The sequence below is a fragment of the Rhinopithecus roxellana genome, chromosome 11, assembly GCF_007565055.1.
Source record: "Rhinopithecus roxellana isolate Shanxi Qingling chromosome 11, ASM756505v1, whole genome shotgun sequence".
NCBI classification, from domain to species: Eukaryota; Metazoa; Chordata; class Mammalia; order Primates; family Cercopithecidae; genus Rhinopithecus; species Rhinopithecus roxellana.
In genome coordinates, this window is record NC_044559.1 from 136,583,173 (window position 1) to 136,609,803 (window position 26,631).

General features: G+C 40.7%; 2 protein-coding genes across 2 annotated transcripts in view; one reads left to right on the forward strand and one right to left on the reverse strand.

Moving 5' to 3' along the window:
- Positions 1-26,631, reverse strand: part of VPS26A (VPS26, retromer complex component A) — a 53,097-nt gene that overhangs the window by 15,908 nt on the left and 10,558 nt on the right. Inside the window, exon 3 of the mRNA XM_010362816.2 lies at positions 640-715. Coding sequence (XP_010361118.1) covers positions 640-715 — 76 coding nt within the window. The remainder of the gene's footprint in view (positions 1-639; positions 716-26,631) is intronic.
- On the forward strand, positions 13,688-14,331 carry LOC104661958 (39S ribosomal protein L51, mitochondrial). The gene has a single exon (XM_010362814.2). It carries the CDS (start codon positions 13,821-13,823, stop codon positions 14,205-14,207), a length of 387 nt encoding a protein of 128 aa, XP_010361116.2. The 5' UTR covers positions 13,688-13,820; the 3' UTR covers positions 14,208-14,331.

Here is a 26,631-nt window from a genome sequence, read left to right on the forward strand (position 1 = left end):
ACCCATTCCAATTCTGATACTTTAAAAATGTACAGTGAAACTTAGCTAAATTTTAAGCCTAGTTATGTAGACAGTATTATAAAGACATATTTTCTTTTCTCTTGTGAATCTGCAGTATAGAAAGATGTATATACAGTTGAACTCCCTAGTAAATAAAGCATGTATCTGAAATAATGTATGGAAATGTACATAAGTTGATCTAAGTCAAGAAGAAACTACACCTTTCCTTCTGACATGGAATTTTGTGTTGACACAGGTGAGTCTGGCTATAGGCACACACTAGATCAGGAAGACAAATGGCATGGGTAATTAGAAGATGAAGAATGAAGGTGAGGCTGCTAATTATAAGGATGGTGAAAAATGTAGGCAGACAAAAATTTCAGTAGGTCAACTAATTTACTTGAATTATTTTTCAAGGCCGGTAGTTTCATATATATCATGAAATGATAAATATTATTTCATACAAGTCAAAGAAACACAATTTAATATAGTTATAAAGTCAGTCCTCTCTTTTATTATGCAAAATCAATTCCTTCCTTCTACAAAGCTAAGCTCTAATTCAATTATTTCAGTGCAAAATCCAACCTTCTTCAAATTCAGTTATCAAAGAAAAAGAAGTAATACTATTTTAAAACTCACCAATTTGACCTACAAATTCAATTCTAATTCCTTGGTGCTCTAGCCTCTTTCCAGGTTGCTTAAAGGCTAGGTTTACCTGCCAAAACATGAAATTATAAGAGATGTTAACAATCCTTTGAGTGGGCCTACTAGTAGCTTCCTTTCAGATGAATGCAATATATAAATATTTCAGGTATTCATTTTTGAAGTTTGAGACCCCACCACATACCTAAATCAGGATGATGTTATACCACCAGAAAAGGTGTAATTTATTTATAGACAATCATGGGTGAACCTCTTACTTACATCAACACAAAGTCTGCTTTGTTAAGAAGGAATCCTTAATAGCTGGAGAACTATAAAAAGACTCAAAGAAAGGAACAGCCTTCAACTATTCATACTTGTTTTCTGATCAAACAGTTAAATAATTCTATGACTAATAAAAGCATATTAATGTGAGATAATTACTAATTTCAAGAACTGACCTAAAAACAGATGCAATTCCAGGACATTTAAATCAAGCAAGACTAACATCCACACAACTAGGACTATATTATGGACAATGCTCAGAAATTTGTGGGTCAAATCATAGCTTCATACTTATTGTAATTGATGTATCACTTCCAGTTTTCTGTAACCAATATATTATTATAATTCCTGACCTTAAAAGCGGTGCCTTTTGTCCTGAGTCTCCTACCCACCATAAAAACAGAATGCCTAAAGATTTAAATCCAAGTATGATTCATCTTACATACTTTCCCGCCCCCCACCCCAGAAAGGACTCTGTTGCTTAAGCTGGAGTGCAGTGGCACAATCTTAGCTTACTGCAGCCTCAACCTCTTGGGCTCAAATGATCCTCCTTCCTCAGCCTCCCAAAGTGCTAGAAGTACAGGCATGAGCTACTGCACCTGGCCATTATCTTACATATTTTTGGAGTAAAGTATATAATCTCAAAATCCCTAAACTCATATATCTGCCAAGTGGAAATCTTAAATACACACACACACATATTTTAAGAGATAGAGACTCACTCTGTCACCCAGGCTGGAGGACAGTGGCATGATTATTGCTCACTACAGCTTTGAATCCCTGGGGTTAAGTGATCTTCCTGCCTCAGCCTCCAAACAGCTGGGACTATAGGGATGCATAACTATGCAGGCTAATTAAAAAATTTTTTTTTGTAAAGATGAGGTCTCACTATATTGCCCATGCTGGTCTCAAACTCCTGGCCTCAAGCAGTTCTGCCACGTTGGACTCCCAAAGTGCTGGGCTTACAGCCGTGTGCCACTGTGCTGGCCGCAAACTCATCTTTAAGATCTACACAGAATTCTTTTATTTTTGTTTGTTTGTTTTAGACAGTTTTGCTCTTGTTGCCCAGGCTAGAGTGCAGTGGCACGATCTTGGCTCACTGCAACCTCCATATCCCAAGTTCAAGCGATTCTCCTGCCTCAGCCTCCCAAGTAGCTGGGATTACAGGCATGTGCCACCATGCCCAGCTAATTTTGTATTTTTAGTAGAGATGGGGTTTCATTATGTTGGTTAGGCTGGTGTCAAACTCCTGACCTCAGGTGACCCACCCACCTCGGCCTCCCGAAGTGCTGGGATTACAGGCATGAACCACCACACCCGGCCAGATCTACAAAGAATTCTCCTGTTTGGCTATACCCCATTTACCTGCTGAATCCCCTGTATGGTCATACAGGTTGTTTCTCAATTGTCTTTCTTGATAACACTCTTCTTCTCTAAATATTACCTGAGACAGTCAAGGATACAATTTCACATTGCTTGGCGTGGGAGTCAGGGCTCCGTTTAAGTACCATTAGTTCACTGTGAGATGACCAGGGTCTAGACTTGAAGCCAGCCTGCCCCTATGATGGGTGTTTCTCTGCATATGTTTACAGTCCTACCCGGTTCTCATTTTCTAAGGTTCTGGTTGTGTTTTGTATATTCATGTATTCACTTGCTCATTGAATGTACCTAGCCCTGTGCTGGCTACTACTGAAAAGTGTATGTAGTCTGGTAACATAATCTTACCCTCAAAGAACAGAGAAATCAGAAAAAGGAAAGAAAAAGTAGAGAATCAGGTGGAGTCTCAAGATATTGCCCAGGCTGGTCTCGAACACCTGGCCTCAAGCAAGCCTGCTTCAAGCTACCATACCCAGCCAAATTTATAACTTTTCAATTTGAGAAAGATATCTGTAAACTATGTATGTTAGCAATAAAATTCCAAGCTAGGTGTGGTGGCTCATGCCTATAATTTCAGCACTTTGGGAGGCAGAGGCAGGAAGACTGCTTAAGGTCAGGAGTTCGAGATGAGCTTGGCCAATATAGTGAGACTCCGTCTCTACTAAAAATTAAAAAAAAAAAAAAAAATTAGCTGGGCATTGGGGCACATGTGGCTGTAGTCCCAGCTACTAGGGAGGCTGTGGCAGGAGGAGTGCTTGACCCTAGGAGATCAAAGGTGCAATGAGCTAAGATTGCACCACTGCACTCCAGCCTGGACAACAGGGCGAGACCTTGTCTCAAACAAAAAAAGTAAAAAAAAGGCCAGGCACTGTGGCTCATGCCTGTAATCTTAGCACTTTGGGAGGCCAAGGACAGTGGATCACTTGAGGTCAGGAGTTCCAGACCAGCCTGGCCAATAGGGTGAAACCCCATCTCTACTAAAAATACAAAAATTAGCTGGGCGTGGTGGCACATGCCTATAATCCCAGCTACTTGTGAGGCTGAGGCAGGAGAATCACTTGAACCCAGAAGGCGGAGGTTGCAGTGAGCCACTGCACTCCAGCCTGGGCAACAGAGCAAGACTCTATCTCCCAAAAAAAAAAAAAACTTAACATTTAAGAATCAGGTAGGATCCTTTTTCATATGAAAAAGCATACTTCCAGGCTTATTATTATTATCATTATTATTATTATTATTTTGAGACAGAGTATCACTCTTCGCCCAGGCTGGAGTGCAGTGGCACAATCTCGGCTCACTGCAAGCTCCACCTTCTGGGTTCACACCATTCTCCTGCCTCAGCCTCCTGAGTAGCTGGGACTACAGGCGCCCACCACCACGCATGGGTAATTTTTTGTATTTTTAGTAGAGACGGGGTTTCAGCGTGTTAGCCAGGATGGTCTCGAACTCCTGACCTTGTGATCCGCCCGCCTCGGCCTCCCAAAGTGCTGGGATCACAGGCATGAGCCACCGCGCCCAGCCGTTTATTCTTTACTATAATGAATGCTGATAATGTAACTTTTAAAAGCTTTTCTTAAAATAATGTTTCTCAAAAGATAATAGAAATTAAGGACCAAGAAAAAGAGGTCCAATTACTTCTGTTTGTAAACTGCATAGATTAAAATATTCATCTTCTGTATCTTCCCTATCTTACAACCAATATAAGTTAGTTACTTGCCTTCAAAATAACTCAGAAAAAAGCAAATTGTTATACACCATATGATGGAATATTATTAAAAGTTTAAAAACAATGATAAAGAATTTTTAATGATGTGGGAAGATGTGCATGACGTGTTATGTGAACAAAGCATGGTTAAATTGTATATAAGTGTATGCCGATCATATTTTTGAAACTACAGAAAGAAAATAGTTTTTTTTTTTTTTTGATACAGAGTCTCGCTCTGTCGCACAGGCTGGAGTGCAGTGGTCCAATCTCGGCTCACTGCAAGCTCCGCCTCTCCGCTTCCCGGGTTCACGCCATTCTCCTGCCTCAGCCTCCCGAGCAGCTGGGACTACAGGCGCCCAACCACAATGCCCGGCTAATTTTTTGTATTTTTAATAGAGATGGGGTTTCACCATGTTAGCCAGGATGGTCTCGATCTCCTGACCTCGTGATCCGCCAGCCTCAGCCTCCCAAAGTGCTGGCATTACAGGCGTGAGCCACCGCGTCCGGCCCAAGAAAATTAATAGCAGTTACTTCTGGAATGAATATTGATTACGGGTAACTGTTTTCTTCTCTGGTTTTTAAGTTTTTGTTTTGTTTTATTTTTTGTAGGCAGGTCTTGTACAGTGGCACCATCATGACTCACTGCAGCCTCAATCTCCCAGACAAGTGATTCTCCCATCTCAGCCTCCCAAACAGCTGAAACTACAGGCACATGCCACCATGCCTGGCTAATTTTTTTTATACTTACTATGTTGCCCAGGCTTCTTTAACACAAAAAAAGGCAAAAAATACTATTAAAGTCAGAAAAATATTTAAGAAAGAAAAGTAGTAAACAGGCTTAACATTAAAAATTTTATATTTGAACCACAAATAATAAAACAAGTGTAATCTCAGCTATTTCAAAAGCCAAGCAGTAATTTGAACTATCCTCTAATCTGTACCAATAAAGCATATAGGAAAAAATTGTATTTTTGAAAATAATCTATATGGCAGCAGTTTTTAAGAATGACTTTCTTTGAACATGGTTTTATCTGATATTTTTTAAATTTACAGTTCTTCAAAAACCATCATGAAACCACACTATTAAAGTAGAAATGCAAAGTTGTTCAGTCTTCCCACTGAACTGCAAATTCTGAAATTTTCCTTGATCTCCCATTGATGTTAAAACACAGTTGTTTTCAAGCCTACTGTAGGCTCTTCTGCAATCTGAAGAATCCCAGAATTTGAAGGAACAATTAAGCATTTTGGTTTAAAAGCTATTGTGCAAGGATACACAGAAAAGTTAACCAACTATGCTGGTGAGCTGGGTCAATAATCATTTTTTTTTTTTTTTTTGAGACGGAGTCTCGTCCTGTCGCCCAGGCTGGAGTGCATTGGTGCGATCTTGGCTCACTGCAATCTTTGCCTCCTCGGTTCAAGTGATTGACCTGCCGCAGCCTCCGGAGTAGCTGGGATTACAGGCACCAGCCACCACGCCCAGCTAATTTTTTGTTTTTTTGTTTTGTTTTGTTCTGTTTTTTTGAGACGGAGTCTCACTCTGTCACCCAGGCTGGAGTGCAGTGGTGTGATCTCAGCTCACTGCAAGCTCTGCCTCCTGGGTTCACGCCATTCTCCTGCCTCAGCCTCCGGAGTAGCTGGGACTACAGGCGCCCGCCCCCATGCCCGGCTAATTTTTCGTATTTTTAGCAGAGACGGGGTTTCACCATGTAGCCAGAATGGTCTCGATCTCCTGACCTCGTGATCCACCCACCTCGGCCTCCCAAAGTGCTGGGATTACAGGTTTGAGCCACCGCACCCAGCCTATGTCACGAGTCTTAACACCAATTCAGTTATACTTTTCTAACTTATTATAATTCAAAAACTTGCAGAAAACTTGCAAGAATAGCACAAGGAAATCCCACATAACCTTTACCCAGATTCAACACAAGTTTTATATTCTGCCCCATCTGCTTTATCATCTTCCCTCTATATATACATGGGCAAGCATATAATACTTTTTTCCACAACAAAGAGTAAGTTGGAGATATGATGCTCCATTACCCCTAAACATTTCATATGTATTTCCTAAGAAAACAGTCTCTGCCGGGCACAGTGGCTCACGCCTGTAATCCCAGCACTTTGGGAGGCCGAGGTGGGCGGATCACGAGGTCAGGAGATCTAGACCATCCTAGGTAACATGGTGAAACCCCCGTCTCTCCTGAAAATACAAAAAATTAGCCGGGTGTGATGGTAGGCGCCTGTAGTCCCAGCTACTTAGGAGGCTGAGGCAAGAGAATGGCGTGAAACCCAGGAGGTACAGCTTGCAGTGAGCTGAGATTGCGCCACTGCACTCCAGCCTGGGGGACAGAGCTGGACTCCATCTCAAAAAAAAAAAAAAAAAAAAAAGAAAGAAAGAAAAAGAAAATAAGACATTCTCTTACATAATCACAGTGCAATTATCAAAATCAGGAAAGTTGGGCCAGGTGCGGTGGCCCATGCCTGTAATCCCAGCACTTTGGGAGGCCAAGGTGAGCGGACCATTTCAGGTCAGGAGTTTGAGACCAATCTGACCAACATGAAACCCTATTTCTACAAAAATTAGCCAGCTATGATGGTGCATGCCTCTAGTCCCAGTTAATTGGGAGGCTGAGGTGGGAGGATCACTAGAACCCGGGAGGCACAGTTTGCAGAGAGCAAAGATCGTGCCACTGCACTCCAGCCGGGGTGACAGAGTAAGACTCAGTCTCAAATAAAAACTAAACAAAATAAATAAAATGAGGGCTGGGTGCAGTAGCTCATGCCTGTAATCCCAGCACTTTGGGAGTTCAAGGCGGGTGGATCACTTGAGGTCAGGAGTTAGAGACCAGCCTGGCCACATACAAAAATTAGCAGGGCGTGGTGGCACGCGCCTGTTCCAGCTACTCAGGAAGCTGAGGCTAGAGAATCGCTTCAACTCGGGAGGCAGAGGTTGCAATAAGCTGAGATCATGCCACTGCACTCCAGCCTGGGTGACATAGGGAGACTCCATCTCAAACAAACAAACAAACAACAACAACAACAACAAAAAAACAGGAACGTTAACATTCCATGGTCTATATTCAAATTCTATCAATTGTTACAATAGGGTCAGGCACAGTGGCTCATGCCTGTAATCCTAGCACTTTGGGAAGCTGAGGTGTGAGGATCAATTGAGCTCAGTAGTTTGTGACTGCAGCGAGCCATTATTACACCACTATACTCCATGCTGGGTGACAGGAGACACCATCTTAAAAAAGAATTTTTTTTTTTTTTTTTTTTTTTTTTGAGACGGAGTCTCGCTCTGTCACCCAGGCTGGAGCGCAGTGGCATGATCTCGGCTCACTGCAAGCTCCGCCTCCCGGGTTCACGCCATTCTCCTGCCTCAGCCTCCCGAGTCGCTGGGACTACAGGCGCCTGCCACCACACCCGGCTAATTTTTTGTATTTTTAGTAGAGATGGGGTTTCACCGTGTTAGCCAAGATGGTCTCGATCTCCTGACCTCGTGATCCACCCGCCTCGGCCTCCCAAAGTGCTGGGATTACAGGCGTAAGCCACCGCGCCCGGCCAAAAAAGAATTTTTTAAAAAATGTGTTCCAATAATGTACTTTATAGTCTTTTCCTCTCCTGTCCAGGATTACATATCTCTTTAAAAGGTATCCTTTTTAATCCAGAACATTCCTCAATCATCACCCTTCTTGACCCTGATTTAAAAATACAGGACAGTTTATAGACTGTACCTCAATTTGGTGTGTCTGATGTTTAATCATAGTTAGACTCAGTTTACACACTTTTGGAAAGAAGACCACAAAAGTGTAGTTGTATCTATTTCAATGCATCATATTAGGAAGCACACGATACCAGTTTGTCCCAACACTGATGATGTTAATTTTGGTCACTTGGTTAAGGTAATCTACCAAGTTTCTCTAATTTAAAGTTGTTATTCTTCCCTTTGCTATTAATAATGAGTAATTTGTGTGCAGATACTTGAGACTATATATATGTTTAAACTGAACGTAAAAAAAAAACAAATCTACATACAAAACATACTCTCTGCTCCAACAAACGAGTCTCAAAGCTCATGCGTCAGTATACAGAGATGTCTCAAATAATGCTATCTTCAACATTTATTTAAGGAATTATATTATTCTACACTGTTTAAGACAAACATATACTATCAATGTACTACACACCATTTATACATTCATTTTAAATCAGACACCAAATTATGTGTATATTATTGTTGCTGGATATTGTAATTATCCAAAATTAGTTTCCAACTGCTGCCAGTGGAAATCCAAGATTAGTTTGCAACTGCTGTCATAGTTCATATGCATACTGATGAAAGATGCCACAAAAATATTCCTTGCTTAAAGAACTAAACTATGAACTACTATAATTTTGGACTAAACATACACCTGTGTTCACTTTTGCAACAGGGAATAGATGCAGAGTTCACTGTAAGTGGCTTGTCAATAGTAGTAGCACCTCAAGCCAGTTTATGTACCACAGATTCAATTTCTAAAAAACAAATAAAAATATCTTACAAATGAAAGCAGAGAACAGTAAAAATTGACTTCTAAAATAATATCTCACTTTAGGATAATTAACAACTATCTTAATTACTAAATATCTCTTTACCTTAAATAGATACAGTAAGAGGTTCTCTGCCTGTTGTGACAGTACCTGTTTCATATTTATAGAAAAATATTCTCAGCAATACCTAAACAGTTTGACAAATTTTTCATACAAAAACACAATACAGAGGCTGGGCACAGTGGCTCATGCCTGTAATCCCAGCACTTTGGGAGGCCCAGGCATGTGAACCTCTTGAGTCCAGTAGTTCGAGACCAGCCAGGGCACAATGGCAAAACCCTGTCTCTACAAAAAAATATAAAAATTAGCTGGGCATGGTGGCACGTGCCTGTGGTCCAGGCTACTCAGGAAGCTGAGGTGGGAAGATCACTTGAGCCCAGAAGGTAGAGGTTGCAGTGAGCCGAGATTGTGCACTACAGCCTGGGTAACAGAGCAAGACCCTCTCTCAAAAAAGGGTTAAAAAAAGAACAAAACCATTCCTTCTTAAAGCTGCCGTCTGGAAGCTGTATAAATTGTTTTTGTTTTTGTTTTTTGAGACGAAGTCTCACTCTGTTGCCCAGGCTGGAATGCATGCAGTGGCGCGATCTCGGCTCACTACAAACTCTGCCTCCCAGATTCAAGCGATTCCCCTGCCTCAACCTCTCCAGTAGCTGGGACTACTGGTGTCCACCACCACACCTGGCTAATTTTTGTATTTTTAGTAGAGATGGGGGGTCTCACCATGTTGGCCAGGCTGGTCTTGACCTCAAGTGATCCGCCCGCCTTGGCCTCCCAAACTGCTGGGATTACAGGAGTGAGGCACTGTGCCCAGCCAAAACTGCATAAATTAAAGGAGAAAAGTCCTCTCTTCAAAGTGAGTTTTACTTTTTGTACTTCATTTTAAATTTGGATTGCAAGTCAAGATCAAAACCTGAAAACAAAACTGTAAACAAACAAGAATTTTAATATTTTGAGGGGTTTTTTGCCTTTTAAAAAAATTTCCTGGTTAAGGAATCGTAACTTATGAACCCCTCTCAAAAAAATCCCCAGATAAATCGCCAGTCAGAATGCTCACAATTCCAAAAAAACAACTATACCTCAATACTTAATTAAACATAGTCAAAAAGACTCTCAAAATTACTCAGAAGGTACAGAGATAAGGTAAGCTCTCTCTCTCTCTCTATATATATATATATATTTTTTTTTTTTTGAAATGGAGTCTAGCTCTGTTGCCCAGGCTGGAGCGCAGTGGCGCGATCTCGGCTCACTGCAAGCTCCGCCTCCTGGGTTCACGCCATTCTCCTGCCTCAGCCTCCCGAGTAGCTGAGACTACAGGCACCTGCCACCACGCCCGGCTAATTTTTTGTATTTTTAGTAGAGACGAGGTTTCACCGTGTTAGCCAGGATGGTCTTGATCTCCTGACCTTGTGATCCACCCGCCTCGGCCTCCCAAAGTGCTGGGATTACAGGCGTGAGTCACTGCGCCCAGCCAGGTAAGCTATATTTTTAAAAAGGGGGAACCTAGGTCAGATATATTCTTAAAGCATAAAAAATTTAGGGCACTGTCTGGTAGAGCTAGACTTAACCCATTTATGCTGGAGGTTGCAAATTTTTATGTGTGAAAAATCAGACCTTGGTGATGACCTTGAGCAGTAAGATATAAATAACTCCCACAAGCTTAGCATTCCAATAATGGAACACTAGGCATAAATAGGTTAAGGATGATTTGTTACTTGACATGAACCAAAGCAGTAAATATTCTAAGTAAAGACAAAAAGGACTTGAGTAAATCATGTTTAAGAAGTTCCCAGCTGGGTGTGGTGGCTCACATCAGTAATCCCAACACTTTGGGAGGCCAAGGCAGGAGGATTACTTGAGCCCAAGAATTTGAAACCAGCCTGGGCACCGTAGTGAGGCTTCATCTCTACCAGGAAAAAAAAAGTGTTTTTAATTAACCGAATGTGGTGGCATGTATGTGCCTGTGGTCCTAGCTACTCAGGAGGCTGAGGTGGGAGGATTACTTGAGCCCAAAAGACTGAGGCTGCAGCACACCATGATCATACCACTTATTCTAGCCTGGGCAACAGGGCAAGACACTGTCTTAAAAACAAAAACAAAATTTTTCCCTATTTATTTTGTGATAATTTAAATATTTCCAGTTGTCTTAAGGAATGCTTCAAGAGATCGAGACCATCCTGGCCAACATGTTGAAACCTCATCTCTACTAAAAATACAAAAATTAGCTGGGCATGGTGGCATGCACCGTAGTCCCAGCTACTTGGGAGGGCTGAGGCAGAAGAATCACTTGAACCCAGGAGGTGGAGGTTTCAGTGAGCAGACATCGTGCCACTGCACTCCAGCCTGGCAACAGAGCAAGACTCTGTCAAAACAAAACAAAACAAAAAAAGTCACAGAGATGCCAAGACAATTCAATGGGGAAGGAATATTCTTTTTAGCAAATACTGCTGCAACAACTGGATAATGACATGCAAAAGAATAAAGTTGGGGCCGGGTGTGGTGGCTCAAGCCTGTAATCCCAGCACTTTGGGAGGCCGAGACGGGCGGATCACAAGGTCAGGAGATCAAGACCATCCTGGCTAACACGGTGAAACCCTGTCTCTATTAAAAAATACAAAAAACTAGCCGGGTGAGGTGGCGGGCGCCTGTAGTCCCAGCTACTCGGGAGGCTGAGGTAGGAGAATGGCTTAAACCTGGGAGGCGGAGCTTGCAGTGAGCTGAGATCCGGCCCCTGCACTCCAGCCTGGGCGACAAAGCGAGACCCCGTCTCAAAAAAAAAAAAAAAAGAATAAAGTTGGACTGCTGCCTCATGCCATACACAAGTATTAACTCATTTGGATAAAATAATGACATGTAAAAGCTACAATTAAAAAATTCTTAGAAGAAAACATGGGTGCAAACCTTCATGACCTTTGGATTAGGCAATGATTTCTCAGAAATAATGCCAAAAGCACAAGCAACAAAAGAAAAAAAATAGATAAATTGGACTTTATCAAAATTTAAAAAACTTTTGTACTGCAAAAGACACCAAGAAAGTGAAAAGACAACTCAGAATGGCAGAAAATATTTGCAAAACACATATCTGGACTTGTACCCAGAATATATAAAGAACTCTTACAACTCAACCATAAAAAGACAAACAACCCAATTTAAAAAACAGTCAAACTCTGAACAGACTTTTCTCCAAAAAACACAGACATATGGCAATAAGCACACAAAAAGATGTTCAATATGATTACTCCTTGGGGAACTGCAAATCAAAATGAGATACCACTTTATATCCACTAAAATGACTATAATAAAAAATAGACACATTAGTTAAGTGTTGCCAAGAACATGGAAAAACCAAAACCCTCATATATTGCTGGAAGTGATGTGAAAGGGTACAACTGCTTTGGAAAAATTTGGCGGTTCTTCTAAAAATTAAACAGCAAGTTACCATACGACCCAGCAATTCTACTTGTAAGATCAAACAGAAGTTAAAACATATGTTCACATAAAAACCTGTACATGAATGTTCATAGCAGTATTATTCATAATGGTCAAACTGTAGCAACCCAAATGTCCTCAACTGATGAGTAGATAAACAAAATGTGGTATATCCTTATACCACACGTATATATTAGAATATTATCTGACACCAAAAACAAACAAAAAAAATGATGTTCTCATATATCCCATAACATGGATGAACCCTGAAAACATGCTAAATGAAATAAGTCAGGCACAAAAGGACAAATGTTATATGATCACTTATACAAAATATCTAAAATAGGCAAATTCATAGAAACGGACAGTAGATTAGAGGTTACCAGGGGCTGGAAGATGGGGAGATACTGCTAATGGGTACAAAGTTTCTATTTTGAGGTGATGAAAAAATTTTGGAAATATAGTAGCTTTGGTTGCAAAACATTATTAATGGAATTAATTCCACTGAATTATATACTTTAAAACTGTTACAAGGAAAATTTTATGTAATATATATTTGACCACAATTTTTTAAAAAAAGAATGAAGTGTTAACCAGGCACAGTGGCTCACGCCTGTAATCCCAGCACTTTGGGAAGCCAAGGCGGGCACATCACAAGGTCAGGAGTTTGAGACCAGCCTGGTCAACATGGTGAAACCCCGTCTCCACTAAAAATACAAAAATTAGCTGGACACGGTGGCAGGTGCCTATAATCCCAGCTACGCCGAAGGCTGAGGCAAGAGAATTGATTGAACCCAGGAGGCAGAGGCTGCAGTGAGCCCATATCGCATCACTGCACTCCAGCCTGGGAGACAGAGCGAGACTCCATCTTGAATGAATGAATAAAAATAAAAAAGAATGAAAATGAATGAATAAAAATAGAAAAGAATGAAGTATGGGTACATACTACGACATGATGAACCTTGAACACATTATGCTAGGTAAAAGGAGCCAGACACAAAAGGCCACACAGTACATACCATTTATATGAAATGTCCAGAATCAACAAATTCAGAAAGAAAGAAAGGAGATTTGTAAATTAGTGGTTCTCAGGTAGTGACTGCTAATAGTATGGGATTTCTTTTTGGGGTAGTGAAAATGTTCTGGAATTACGTTTTGATAATGGTTGCTCAACTCTGCAAATATAGTAAAAATCACTAACTATACACTCTAATAGGTGAATTTTATGGCATGTGAATTATAATGCAATTAGGCTATTAAAAAAAAATAGAGAAGAAAAAAGTACATGCCACAAATAGGCCAACAGAACAGAACAAAGTTCTGAACAGGTTCACATAATCTCTGATTTATGACAAAGGTGGTATATTACAGTGCAGCAGGAGAAAGGATGGCTTCTTCAATATACGTCCTGGGTTCATTAGCTATCCATACAGAAGAAAAATAAATTTGACCTATCTCACACCACAGACTGATTTATGACAAAGGTGGTATGACAGTGCAGTGGGAAAGGATGGCTTTTTTAGTATACATCCTGGGTTCATTAGTATCCATACAGAAGAAGAAAAATAAACTTGACTCCTCTGTCACCACCACAGACAAACTGAAAACCAATTCCAAGCAAAACAAGGATCTAAATGTGAAGTATAAAAATAAAATTTAGAAGGCCCAAGATGGCTGCCTTCACGTTAGTACTCGTGTGAAGTCAGCGGGGACGGTTCCTGTCGTCATCTTGAGGGCTACTTCTGGCCCTCACTCCTGGACTTATTTGGTGTGTTGTTGAAGCGGGGAGACTAGAGAAATGGCAGGGAGGCTCTTATCCGGGGCAGGCAGGCGCCTGTGGAACTGGGTGCCTCTGGCGTGCAGAACCTTCTCTCTTGGTGTGCCTAGATTGATCGGTATAAGGCTCACTCTCCCGCCCCTCAAAGTGGTTGATCGTTGGAACGAGAAGAGGGCCATGTTCGGAGTGTATGACAACATCGGGATCCTGGGAAACTTTGAAAAGCACCCCAAAGAACTGATCAGGGGGCCCATATGGCTTCGAGGTTGGAAAGGGAATGAATTGCAACGTTGTATCCGAAAGAAGAAAATGGTTGGAAGTAGAATGTTCGCTGATGACCTGCACAACCTTAATAAACGCATCCGCTATCTCTACAAACACCTTAACCGACGTGGGAGGTTTCGGTAGAAGAGAAAGCTGAGAACTTCGGAAAAGGCTCATCTGTCACCCTGGAGAAGGGAAACTGTACTCTTCCCTGTGAGGAAACGGCTTTGTATTTTCTCTGGAATAAAATGGGGCTTCTTTGGAAAAATAAAAAATAAAATAAAATAATAAAATAATAAAATAAAATAAAATAAATAAATAAAAAATAAAATAAAATAAAATAAAATAAAATAAAATAAAATTTAGGCCGGGTGTGGTGGCTTATGCCTGTAATCCCCAAACTTTGGGAAGCCGAGGTGGGTGGATCAGCTGAGGTAATGAGTTCGTGAGCAGCCTAGCCAATACGGTGAAACCCTGTTTCTACTAAAAACATAAAAATTAGCCAGGTGTGGTGGTAGGTGCTTGTAATCTCAGCTACTCAGGAGGCTGAGGCAGGAGAAAAGCTTGAACCCGGCAGGTGGAAGTTGCAGTGAGCCGAGACTGTGCCACTGCCCTCCAGCCTGGGCAATAAGAGCAAAACTCCGTCTCAAAAATAAACTAATTAATTAATTAATTAAATTAACATTTATAGGAGAAAAAAAAAACAGGAGAATATCTTTGTGTCCAAGGGGTAGGCAAAGTTTTTTAAACTAGATATGAAAAGCATAAACAAAAATGAAACATTAAATACCTACTGTTATTAAAATTAAGAACTGTTTATCATAAAATACCATTAAGAGACTACAAAGTCAAACCAGAAAGTAGAAGATATTTACAATACATATATAGACAAATGACTCCATACTAGATATATAAAAGACCTTTATCAAGAACATATAAAAAATCCTACACATCAATAAGAGAAAAAGAGTCAGGCCGGGTGCGGTGGCTCAAGCCTGTAATCCCAGCACTTTGGGAGGCCGAGACGGGCGGATCACGAGGTCAGGAGATCGAGACCTAGCGAACATGGTGAAACCCCGTCTCTACTAAAAAATACAAAAACTAGCCGGGCGAGGTGGCAGGCGCCTGTAGTCCCAGCTACTCGGGAGGCTGAGGCAGGAGAATGGCGTAAACCCGGGAGGCAGAGCTTGCAGTGAGCTGAGATCCGGCCACTGCACTCCAGCCTGGGCGACAGAGTGAGACTCCGTCTCAAAAAAAAAAAAAAAAAAAAGAGTCAACTAGATAGAAAAATGAGCAAAACTTGGAACCAACCAAGATAGTAGGTAAATGGATAAACAAACTTTGGTACATCCATACAATGGAATATGATTTAGCACTAAAAATAAATGAGCAATCAAGTCACAAAGATACATGGAGAAACCTTAAAAGAATATTGCTAAATGAAATAAACCAAACTAAAAAGGCTACATTCTATATGATTCCAACATGACATTCTAGAAAAGACAAAATTATCAAGACAGTGAAAAGATCAGTAGTTGCCAGAGACTGTGGATGGTGGTGGTAGTGCAGGTGCCAGAGCGGCATGACTAGGTGAATGAAACACAGGGAATTTTTAGGGTGGTTAGACTATTCTATATGATATCACAATGATGGATACATGACATTACGCATTTATCAAAACCCAGAGAATGTACAACAGAGTAAACCCTAATGTAAACTATGGGCTTTAGTTAATAATAATGTAATAATGGTTCAACAATTTTAACAAATGTATCACGCTAATGCAAGATTAGTAACAGTGAATCCATGTGGGGCTGGGGTGAGGAAGAAGGAAGTACACAGAACTCTACTTTCTGCTCAATTTTTCTGAAAATCTAGAATTGCTCTTAAAAGTATTCTTTTTTTTTTTTTTTAATGACTTGGCTTTCTTCCCTTTTCTTGTTCTTCCTCCCTTTACTAACTTTCTCACTCTCTACTTTGCAGATCTTTTCCTAAATCATAGCTTCTGTTTACTAAAAGCTTAAGTTACTTTGGCTTCATATTCTCTGTCTTAACTCATTCCTAGGTTTCTTTCTATTGCCACCTGGCTTTTGTTTCCCCAAATTCAAATCTCTGAGAGAAACATTTGCCCTATATACTTCCTGTTTGCTGGAGCTTTTTGTACCTGACCATCCATCTTGTAGTTTCTGATTAGCTTTTCAATCTTTTTATCTCCTATTAGTCTCCTTTTTTTTGAGATGGAGTCTAGCTCTGTTGCCCAGGCTGGAGTGCAGTGGCGCAATCTCGGCTCACTGCAAGCTCCGCCTCCTAGGTTCACACCATTCTCCTGCCTCAACCTCCCGATTAGCTGGGCCTACAGGCACCCGTCACCACGCCCGGCTAATTTTTTGTATTTTTAGTAGAGATGGAGTTTCACCATGTTAGCCAGGATGGTCTCAATCTCCTGACCTCGTGATCTGCCCACCTCAGCCTCCCAAAGTTAGGATTACAGTGTGAGCCACCGTGCCTGGCCTCCTATTATTCTTCTTTAAGTGGTGATTTAATCATCTTTTTGGAACTGGTATTCTGATATTTTTATTTTATAACCCACTAATTCTTTTTTGTTTTTGTGTGTGTGTACTTTTTTTTGGTTTTGGTTTTTTGGGGTTTTTTTTGAGACAGGGTCTCCCTTTGTATGTTTGTTTGTTTGAGATGGAGTCTCACTCTGACGTCCAGGCTGGAGTACAATGGCATGCCATCTCGGCTCACTGCAACCTCTGCCTCCCGGGTTCAAGTGATTCTCCTGTTTCAGCCTCCCAAATAGCTGGGACTATAGGCGCACGCCACCACGCCTAGCTAATTTTTGTATTTTTAGTAGAGACGGGGTGTCATCATGTTGGCTAGGCTGGTCTCGAACTCCTGACCTCAAGTGATCTGCCCATCTCCACTTCCGAAAGTGCTGGGATTACAAGTATGATACGCTGCATCCGGCCTAACAGGGTCTCACTTTGTTGCCCAGGTTGGTCTCCTAGGCTCAAGCAATCCTCCCACCTCACCTACCAAAGTGCTGGGATTACAGGCATGAGCCACTGTGCCAGCTTCAACCCACTAATTCTTTGTTTGAGAAGGAGTCTCACTCTGACGCCCAGGTTGGAGTGTGGTGGTGTGATCTCGGCTCACTGCATCTTCCGCCTCCCAGGTTCAAGCAATTCTCCTGCCTCAGCCTCCCGAGTAGCTGGGACTACAGGCCTACGCCACCGTGCCCAACTACTTTTTGTATTTTTAGTAGAGATGGGGTTTCATCATGTTGGCCAGACTAGTCTCGAACTTCTGACCTCGTGACCCGCCCACTTTGGCCTCCCAAAGTGCTGAGATTACAGGCGTGAGCCACTGTACCCAGACAACCCACTAATTCTTAAAAGTGCTATGTGATGTATCCTTTTATCGTGTGAATAAACCTTTTATTGAAATATAAAAAAAGAGTACATGAGTTGTAAGTATATAGTTCAATGAATTTTACAAAATGAAGTCACCCATGTGCCTACAACTCAGATCAAGAAACAGAACAGCACCAGCACTACCGGAGCCTTCCTTGTGACCCTTCCAAAGCATTAGTCCTCCCTCCCCCAAAGGTAAGCTCTACCCTGGCTGCTATCATGACTGATTTGTTTTGTCTGTTTTTGAACTTACTTCATATAAATGGAGTAATTCAGTATGTCATGCATTTCTAATATCTGGGTCCTTTCACTCAGATTGTAAGATTCATCCAGGTTGTGTGAAATGATAGTTTTGCTCCTTCTCACTGGTGAATAGATTTCATTGTATAAATATACTGCAATCTATCTATTCCACTTCTGTGGGATGTTTAGATTATTTTCAGTTTGGGCTACTATGAGCAGTGCTGCTACAAACTTCTTATATGTGTCTTTTGATGCTCAGATGTTTGCATTTCTCTTGAATATGTATCTAAGAGTGGAACTGCTAGATACAGATAATGCAAACCAGTTTTCTATTTGGTTATGTAAGAATCTGAGGCTGGACACAGTGACTCACGCCTGTCATTCCAGCACTTTGGAAGGCAGAGGCAGGAGGATCACTTGAGCCCAGAAGTTTGGGATTAACCTGGGAAACATGGGGAGACCCCAACTCTATAAAAATAAAATATTAGCTGAGCATAGTGGTGTTTGCCTGTTGTCTGAGCTGCTTGGAAGGCTGAGGTGAGAGGATTGCCTGAGCTCAAGACGTCAAGGCTACAACGAGCCATGATCACGTCACTACACTCCAGTCTGGGTGACACAGCAAGACCCTGTCTCAAAAAAATTAAATTGAAATTGAAAAATAAAAGAAAGCAATCTGGGTGATAAAGACTCAAAACCAAGGTTTCTTGAACAGTAACTAAAGGAAATAGCATATTTAGCTTAGAGAAGACTTAGGATAAACAAGACAGTGATGTGGAAAATGTTTAAAGAGAACTCTTATTTAGAAAGGGATTCGATTTATTTTACTATCGCTAAAAAGCAGAGTGGATGGTGTTAACAGAACAGCAGAATCCCCACATTCTGAAAAGCAGGCATACAGAAGCTCACCTTAGGAATATTACAAAAGGAATTTATTCTTGCTGTGGGAGAGATGTCAGACCCCCAAGATCCAACATAATATCTAATATATGAAGGATTTTCATGCAGAGCATCCTACAGTGCAAAGCCAAGTTTGGAAACCAATGATCCAGTCCAACCTCCTAAATTTACAGGTGAAATCCAGGAAATTAAATGACTGTCCAGAGCTACCTACCAAGACAGCAGTAAAATTAAGGCTGGATCTTCCAATGCTAGCCCAGTGATCTTTTTATACACTAGGACATTTCAAAAATCCTCGATTGCTGTGGCAAGATTTGTTCTCAGTGACACATGCTCGGTTGTATACAACCCGTTGTTTCTTCTTCTCTTTCCTTCAAGCTTTCTTTTCAGCATGTTCATTGATCATCTATTTAATAATCTAGAGATATGTCAGGAGTCAATATTAAGTTTACCTGAAACAAACTTTCTGCCCCATTTTATAAATAAGGGCTTTTCTTATATTCTAGAACCTCTCCCATTTTCCACAATTACTAAAGGACTCCTAGCAGAGATTTGGTGACCAGTTCTGCAAAATTCTTTCAGTATTATCGCACAGCATTTGTCTGGTATGTCACCAGGATGTCTGAAAACTAGTTAGTTTATTTTTAATCTCCTTAACCATAACAAGGCTTTCATTCTGTTTTAATTTTTAATGATCCTACATTTCCTGATTTAAATCTTTTTTTTTTTTTTTGGATGGGGGGAAGCTTTTGCACTTGTTATATTAAAATAAGTGTGCCAAATGAACATATTATTTTCTTATTCATCTTATTCTAAATATGAGGTTTAAAATGTCTTTCTTAGCTTTAAAAGCCTCAAGCTCATTCTCAAGATAGTCTTCTTGAGGTTATTACTACAAATCCATACCACTTTTTTCATTTTCTTTTTTTTGAGACGGTGTCTCGCTCTGTCGCCCAGGATGGAGTGCAGTGACGCGATCTCGACTCACTGCAAGCTCCGCCTCCCGGGTTCACACCATTCTCCTGCCTTAGCCTCCCGAGTAGCTGGGACTACAGGCGCCCACCACCACGCCCGGCTAATTTTTTGTATTTTCGGTAGAGACGGGGTTTCACCGTGTTAGCCAGGATGGTCTCGATGTCCTGACCTCGTGATCCACCCACCTCGGCCTCCCAAAGTGCTGGAATTACAGGCATGAGCCACCGCGCCCGGCCTCATTTTCTTTAGTTATCCTAATTTTACTGAACACAAGATAATCTTTAAAATAATCCTTGGCCAGGCACAGTGGCTCACGCCTATAATCCCAGCACTTTGGGAGGTCAAGGTTGGGGAATCACTTGAGTCCAGGAGTTTGAGACCAGACTGGGCAACACAGCAAGACCCTATCTCTAAAATAAATAAATAAATAAAAATTAGTCAGGCAGGGTGGTTCACACGTCTGTGGTCCCAACTACTTGGGAGGCTGAGGTGGGAGAATTACTTGGGCCCCCAGGGGGATGAGGCTGTGGTGAGCCATAATCATGACACTGCACTCAGCCTGGGCAACACAGTGAGACCCTATCTCAAAAAAAAAAAAAAAAAAAAGGCCTGGCACGATGGCTCATGCCTGTAATCCTAGCATTTGAGGAGGCCAAGGCAGGCAGATCATGAGGTCAAGAGATCGAGACCACCCTGGCCAACACAGTGAAACCCCGTCTCCACTAAAAATAGAAAAAATTAGCCGGGTGTGGTGGCATGTGCCTGTAGTCCCAGCTACTCAGGAGGCTGAGGCAGGAGAATCACTTGAACCCGAGAGGCAGAGGCTGCAGTGAGCCACTGCACTCCAGGCTGGCAATAGAGCAAGACTCCATCTCAAAAAAAAAAAAAAAGGGAATCATTGTGAAGAACTTAAGAAGGAATACCTGGGTCATGGTGAGTACTCAATAAATATTGTTATTATAGCAAACCTCTTTTCATGTGAATGAATACAGGTCTATATCATCACATTAATAATGGACCTAGGCACTTAATGGTTATTACCATAATTAGGTTTTTTAATGTCTGGACATTTAAGTGGCTTTCAATTTCTGAATATTATAAACACTGCAATGAACAAAGTTGGTTATTTTAGGATAAAATCTGATCAGAAGAATTTGCGGATCAAAATAATATTAATATAGGCACTGCTCAAATATTCCCAGCTGTATACATTCTGAGTTCATGGTATGATGCACCCTACCTTCTTGTGGTTGGGTGATGTACAAATGAGACTGTTTCTAGAGACAATAAATTTGATCAAAAATGTTCTTTGTTAGTTCTAGGATAGGGCATTTTAATGGCTTGTGAGAGACTCTGCAGAGATTTCTCTCCCTCAGCCATGATGAGTGTGATGTTCCAGAGTGGCTGCTCCATCACTGAGCATGACACAGAACAAGGCCCTCAGCTAACTCACAAGGAACATGTTGCCTGGGCAAGAAAGTAGCCACTGCCACTGTTGTTTTTAAGTCACTGAGTTTTGGGGTTATCTATTACATAGTAATAATCCAGCCTATTCTGGCTACTATAAATGATATCCACTTTTGAAGATTTTGATACATATTGCTAAACTGCCAGAATGGTTACACATGGCCTTTTAAAATCTCAGATCAATTTCTGGGAAGATGGCAACATAGTCTTTGAATCTCTCCAGATCCTCACATAAAAACAGATGGACCAACTAGACAGCAAAACCAAAAAAAATCTAAGGATCTAATTTACCACAGAAAAAGATAAAGTATTCCCACAATCCCAAAACATAATGCGCAGGGACAAACCAGATTAATACCCACAAAACCTGCATGATACTAATGTTGTGTGGGAGGAATCCAAGAAAGCAACGGAGTGTCTGATGGACCTAAGAACCCCCAAACCATTCATATATATTCACTGGAAAGCATGGTGTCAATCTGAGAATAAGAGCTAAAGCTGGAAGGGGTTTTGCACAATCCAATAATGTAAGAACACTCAAAACTGACCAGCCAGGCCTCCTGTCTAGGATAGCTGGTTAGAAAAACTATCCTAAACCAAACCATCAAAAGTTCAGGAAGGGCCAGGCACGGTGGTTCACACCTGTAATCCCAGCACTTTGGGAGGCTGAGACAGGTGGATCGCCTGAGCTCGGGAGCTTGAAACTAGGCTAGGCAACATGGTGAAACCCCATATATACCCCAAAATACCAAAATAAATAAATAAATAGTTGGGTGTGGCAGTGTGCCCCTGTGGCCCCAGCTGCTCAGGAGGCAGAGGTGGGAAGATCGCTTTAGCCTGGGAGACAGAGGTTGCAGTGAGCTGAAATCGCGCCACTGCACTCCAACATGGGTGACAGAGTGAGACCCCCCTCATGAAAAAGAAAAAGTTCAGGAGAAGGTTGGGTGCAGTTGCTCACATCTCAGCACTTTGGGTGGCCAGGATGGGAGGATCACTTGAGCTCAGGAGTTTGAGACCAGCCTGGGCAACATAGCAAGACCCTGTCTCTACAAAAATATATATTTTTTAATTAACTAGGCATGGTAGCACATGTCTGTGGTCCCAGCTACTTACTTGGAAGGCTGAGGTGGGAGGATCGCTTGGCCTTGGAGGTCAAGACTGCAGTGAGCGTGGTCATGCCACTGCATTCCAGCCTGGGCAACAGAGCAAGATCTTATCTCAAAAAAAAAAAAATTTTTGGGAAAACTAATTTCACATAAAAATTAGCAACATAAATATATCAAGGTCAAATCCCATACAAAGTTATTTTAAGGAAAAAAGAGAAGGAACAGAATGGCATTTCTATAGACAAGACAGATCAAAACTGTAATTTATTTCAAAACAGGCTATACAATATTAAGAAAATGTTACAATACATGAAAGAAAATCTTAGGCTAGGGTGAGAAAAATCAGAAAAGAATTAGAAGAAAAAATCATTTTAGAAATAAAGGCTAAGCAGAAGGAATACAAGGGCAAAAAACCACACTCAAACAAGAGTCAACAATACTGATATTAAGAGAAGAAGAAAACCAAAGCAAAGGAATGGAATAAATACTAATTAATAATGGCTGTAATTCAAGAAAACTTTCCTCAAATGAAAAAACTCTCAACAATACCCTATGCCAGAAGACAATGGAGTAATAATAGATTTAAAACACTCAAGAAGGCCAGGCACGGGGGATCACACCTGTAATCCCAGCACTTTGGCAGGCCAAGGCAGGCGGATCACAAGGTCAGGAGTTTCAGACCAGCCTAGTCAATATGGTGAAACCCCATCTCTACTAACAATAAAAAAATGAGCCAGGCATGGTGGTGGGCACCTGTAGTCCCAGCTACTTGGGAGGCTGAAGCAGGAGAATTGCTTGAACCCAGGAGGCAGAGGTTGCAGTGAGCCGAGATCATGCCACTGCACTCCAGCCTGGGCGACAGAGCAAGACTGTCTCAAAAACAATAAATAAATACAAAATAAATAAAGTAAGAAAATGTAAGCCAAGATTATTCAGAAAAACTAACTTTCAAGTACAAAGGACACAAAAAAGCCATTACCAATATGCAAAAACTTAGGCCTTATTGTTCACATGAGCATTTCCTGAGGAATCTATTACACTCTAGTAACTAGACAATAAGCTTCAGACAGTGAAACAAATAAAGATAAGGACTGGTGGTGCACATTATATGAACAGTTATTTATAAAACCAAGACTAAGTGAGGGCTGAAAGGAAGCACATAAAGTATATAATTACTATACACTCTGACAATGTACTTAGTATGGTACATTTAAGAAATGTGAGTAAAATAGAAATAGCAAATGCTAAATTTTTTTTAACTAACTTCATAATCATATTGGTAGTGGTAATATTAGTATCGTTATTCTGAGACTATTATGTATATAATGTGGCGTAAAGACAATGAGTAAATTATGGGATATGTTAATTACATCTTCCCCTTTGACTCTGAAAATCAGTGCTTTTGATGCAGAAGAAAGGAGATACACATGTAACATAAGAGGTTAAGTAAAAACTTCTAATTCTCAAATTGAATTAGAAATGACAGTATGATTCCTGAAGTATTTTATCTTTAATAATCTACACAAATAAAAATACATGTATTTATTAAATCTATATTTTAAAAACCCTCCCCATTTATCCACTGAGCAGCCTAGAAATAATGTCCAACACAGTAGCAATGAGCCATCTTTGCATGCAACTATGGCCTTGAAACATATGGCTGAGTGCAGGTATGAAGCAGAAACATAAAAGACCCTTAAACATCTTGTCATACCAGTTAGCAAGAAAGCCACCAAAAACTCCCAGGGTTTTTGGCAGTTTATTAAAAACTTAAACATATTTAACATAAGACAGCAATTCCACTCGTAGGTACATGCTCAAGAGAAAAACATAGGTCCACACAAAACTGCTACACAAATGTTCACATCAGCATTAGTCACAACAGCAAAAAAATACAAACATCCCAAATACCCACCAACTGGTGAATGCATAAACAAGAATGTGGTATAGCCATAAAATGGAATACTATTCATCAATGATATACTAACAACAAATGCTACGGTATTGATGAATCTCAAATACATTATACTAACTGAAAGAAACAAAACAGAAAAAGACCACATACTATATAATTCCATTTATATGCAATGTTCAGAATAGGCAAATTCATAGAAACAGAGATCAGTGGTTGTCAGAGACTGCAAGGAGGGGAAATGGAGAATGACTGCTAATGGTTCAGCATTTAAAAAAATTTCTGGAGTAATGAAAATGTTCTGGAATTAGTGGTGATAGCTGTACAACTCTAAATTTACTAAAAATTTTAAGCACACTTAAAATAGGTGAATTTTTATGTGTGTGTGTGTGTGTGTGTATCAATACGGCTTAAAAAAAAGAAAAATCATAGGGCCCCCAAGTCCAAAAGACATAAGAGTGAATACAAATGTGGTACGCAGAATTCTAAGATAGCCCTCAATATTACTATCCCATGGTGTGCACATCTCTATAATCCTCTTGAGTGTGGGTGAGTCCAGTGAATATGACAGGATACCACTCCTATGATGAGGTTACTAATCAGTTGATTTTTTTAGTTCATCAAAAGGGAGATTATCCTAGCTGGAACTGATCAAACCAGGTAAGCTCTTTAAAAGATGATGAATGTCAGAGCAATGTTCTCCTCCTGGCCTTGAAGATAACGCAAACTGAGAGAAAGGGGCTACTCAGTAAAGATCTAAGGGCAACCTCTAGGAGCAGACAGCCAACTGCACAAGAAACAAGGGTATCAGTAATAGCACTACAAGGAAATTTCTGCCAAAAACCAGTAAGCCTGGAAGAGAATCCTGAACTTCAGATGAGACTGCAACCTTGGACTGATTTTAACCTGGTAAGTCCCTGAGCATAGGACCCATCTAACCCATACCTGGACTTTTAACTCACAAAAATCCTAAGACATAAATTTGTTATTTTAGGCTGTTAAGTTTGTGGTGATTTGTTACACAGGATTGTACAACTGGAGCTTCAATGGGGCAATATTTATAAACATCAAGTATGTTTAAATCATGAGTTTATAAATGTTATTGAGAAATAAAACTAATAGTTTACACCTTTGCAGGATAAGGAATCAATTTATTATTTTTTAAAACAGGTCAAAGGCCGGGTGCAGTGGCTCACACCTGTAATCCCAGCACTTTGGAGGGCTGAGGCAGGAGAATCACTTGAATCCGGGAGATGGAGGCTGCAGTGAACTGAGATCACACCACTGCACTCCAGCCTGGGCAACAGAGTGAGGCTCCGTCTCTAAATAAATAAGTAGCCAAAAAAGGAAAACGGTCAAGCATTCTTTTTTCTATATGAGCTGTACCACTAGGTCACAAGAGATAGATAACGTCTCTTTATAAATGTATTCCATCTAATAAGTAAAAACAAAATGACAGAATTTAAAGTATCACCATTCTGCAACTCCCAGTGAGTTAAATCAATCTGGGTACTGAGTATCAACAGTTGCAAAAAAGAAAAAAGACAAGCTGGGTGCGGTGGCTCACACCTGTAATCCCAGCACTTTGGGAGGCCGAGGCAGGTGGATCACGAGGTCAGGAGTTCGAGACCAGCCTGACCCAACATGGTAAAACCCCCTCTCTACTAAAAATAAAAATACAAAAATCAGCTGGGTGTGGTGGTGCATGCCTGTAATCCCAGCTACTCAGAAGGCTGAGGCAGGTAACAGAGCAAGACGAAGAATCGAAGATCTTCGAAGATCTTGATCAAAGAAGAATCAAACTTGAGTCTGATTCAAGCCTCTGGACCTACCTGCCAACTTAAAGGCAATAACTGTACCAGGAATACACAAACATAGAGAACTCTACAATTCAAATGACCAAAGTGTTCTTCAACGGATACTATAAGTTAAAGAAAGATATAAAGAGGGAACCTGGGATTAAGAGAGATTTTTAAACCATATCAAATTTTTCTTAAATGAGCAAGACTAAACAAGAAACACAAGAAAGTGCTACTATAAAAGTCAGTACAGTGGTTACTTTTGAGGGGATGGGAGTGTGATGGAGACAGGACACATGGGGTAGCTGGCAAAGTACTACTTCTTGACTTGGATGATGATTATAAGAAAATATGCCTTATAATAATTTATTTTTGTTGTGATGGTTTTCTACATGTTTTGTTTTTCAATGAAAACATTTAAAACGAAAAAAATCTCAGACCAATAAACAATCAGATTCAAGATACAGTAACTTTTGAACTGAAAATACTTACCTATAAGAGATCATATCATTTTAAAAAATGCTATATATAGTTGATCAGGTCTACGTATGATTTCTAGCCATTCCAAAATGTAATTTTTATTTTTATTTATTTATTTATTTTTTTGGAGACAGGGTCTTGCTCTGTCAACCAGGGTGGAGTGCAGTGGCACGATCTTAGCTCACTGCGGCCTCTGCCTCCCAAGTTCAAGCAATTCTCCTGCCTCAGACTCCAGAGTGGATGGGATTATAGGCATGTGCCACCACACTGGAC

What these genes read in the sequence shown, in the direction of transcription:
- LOC104661958 (XM_010362814.2), top strand. Translation starts at nt 13,821, where the DNA reads ATGGCAGGGAGGCTCTTATCCGGGGCAGGCAGGCGCCTGTGGAACTGG.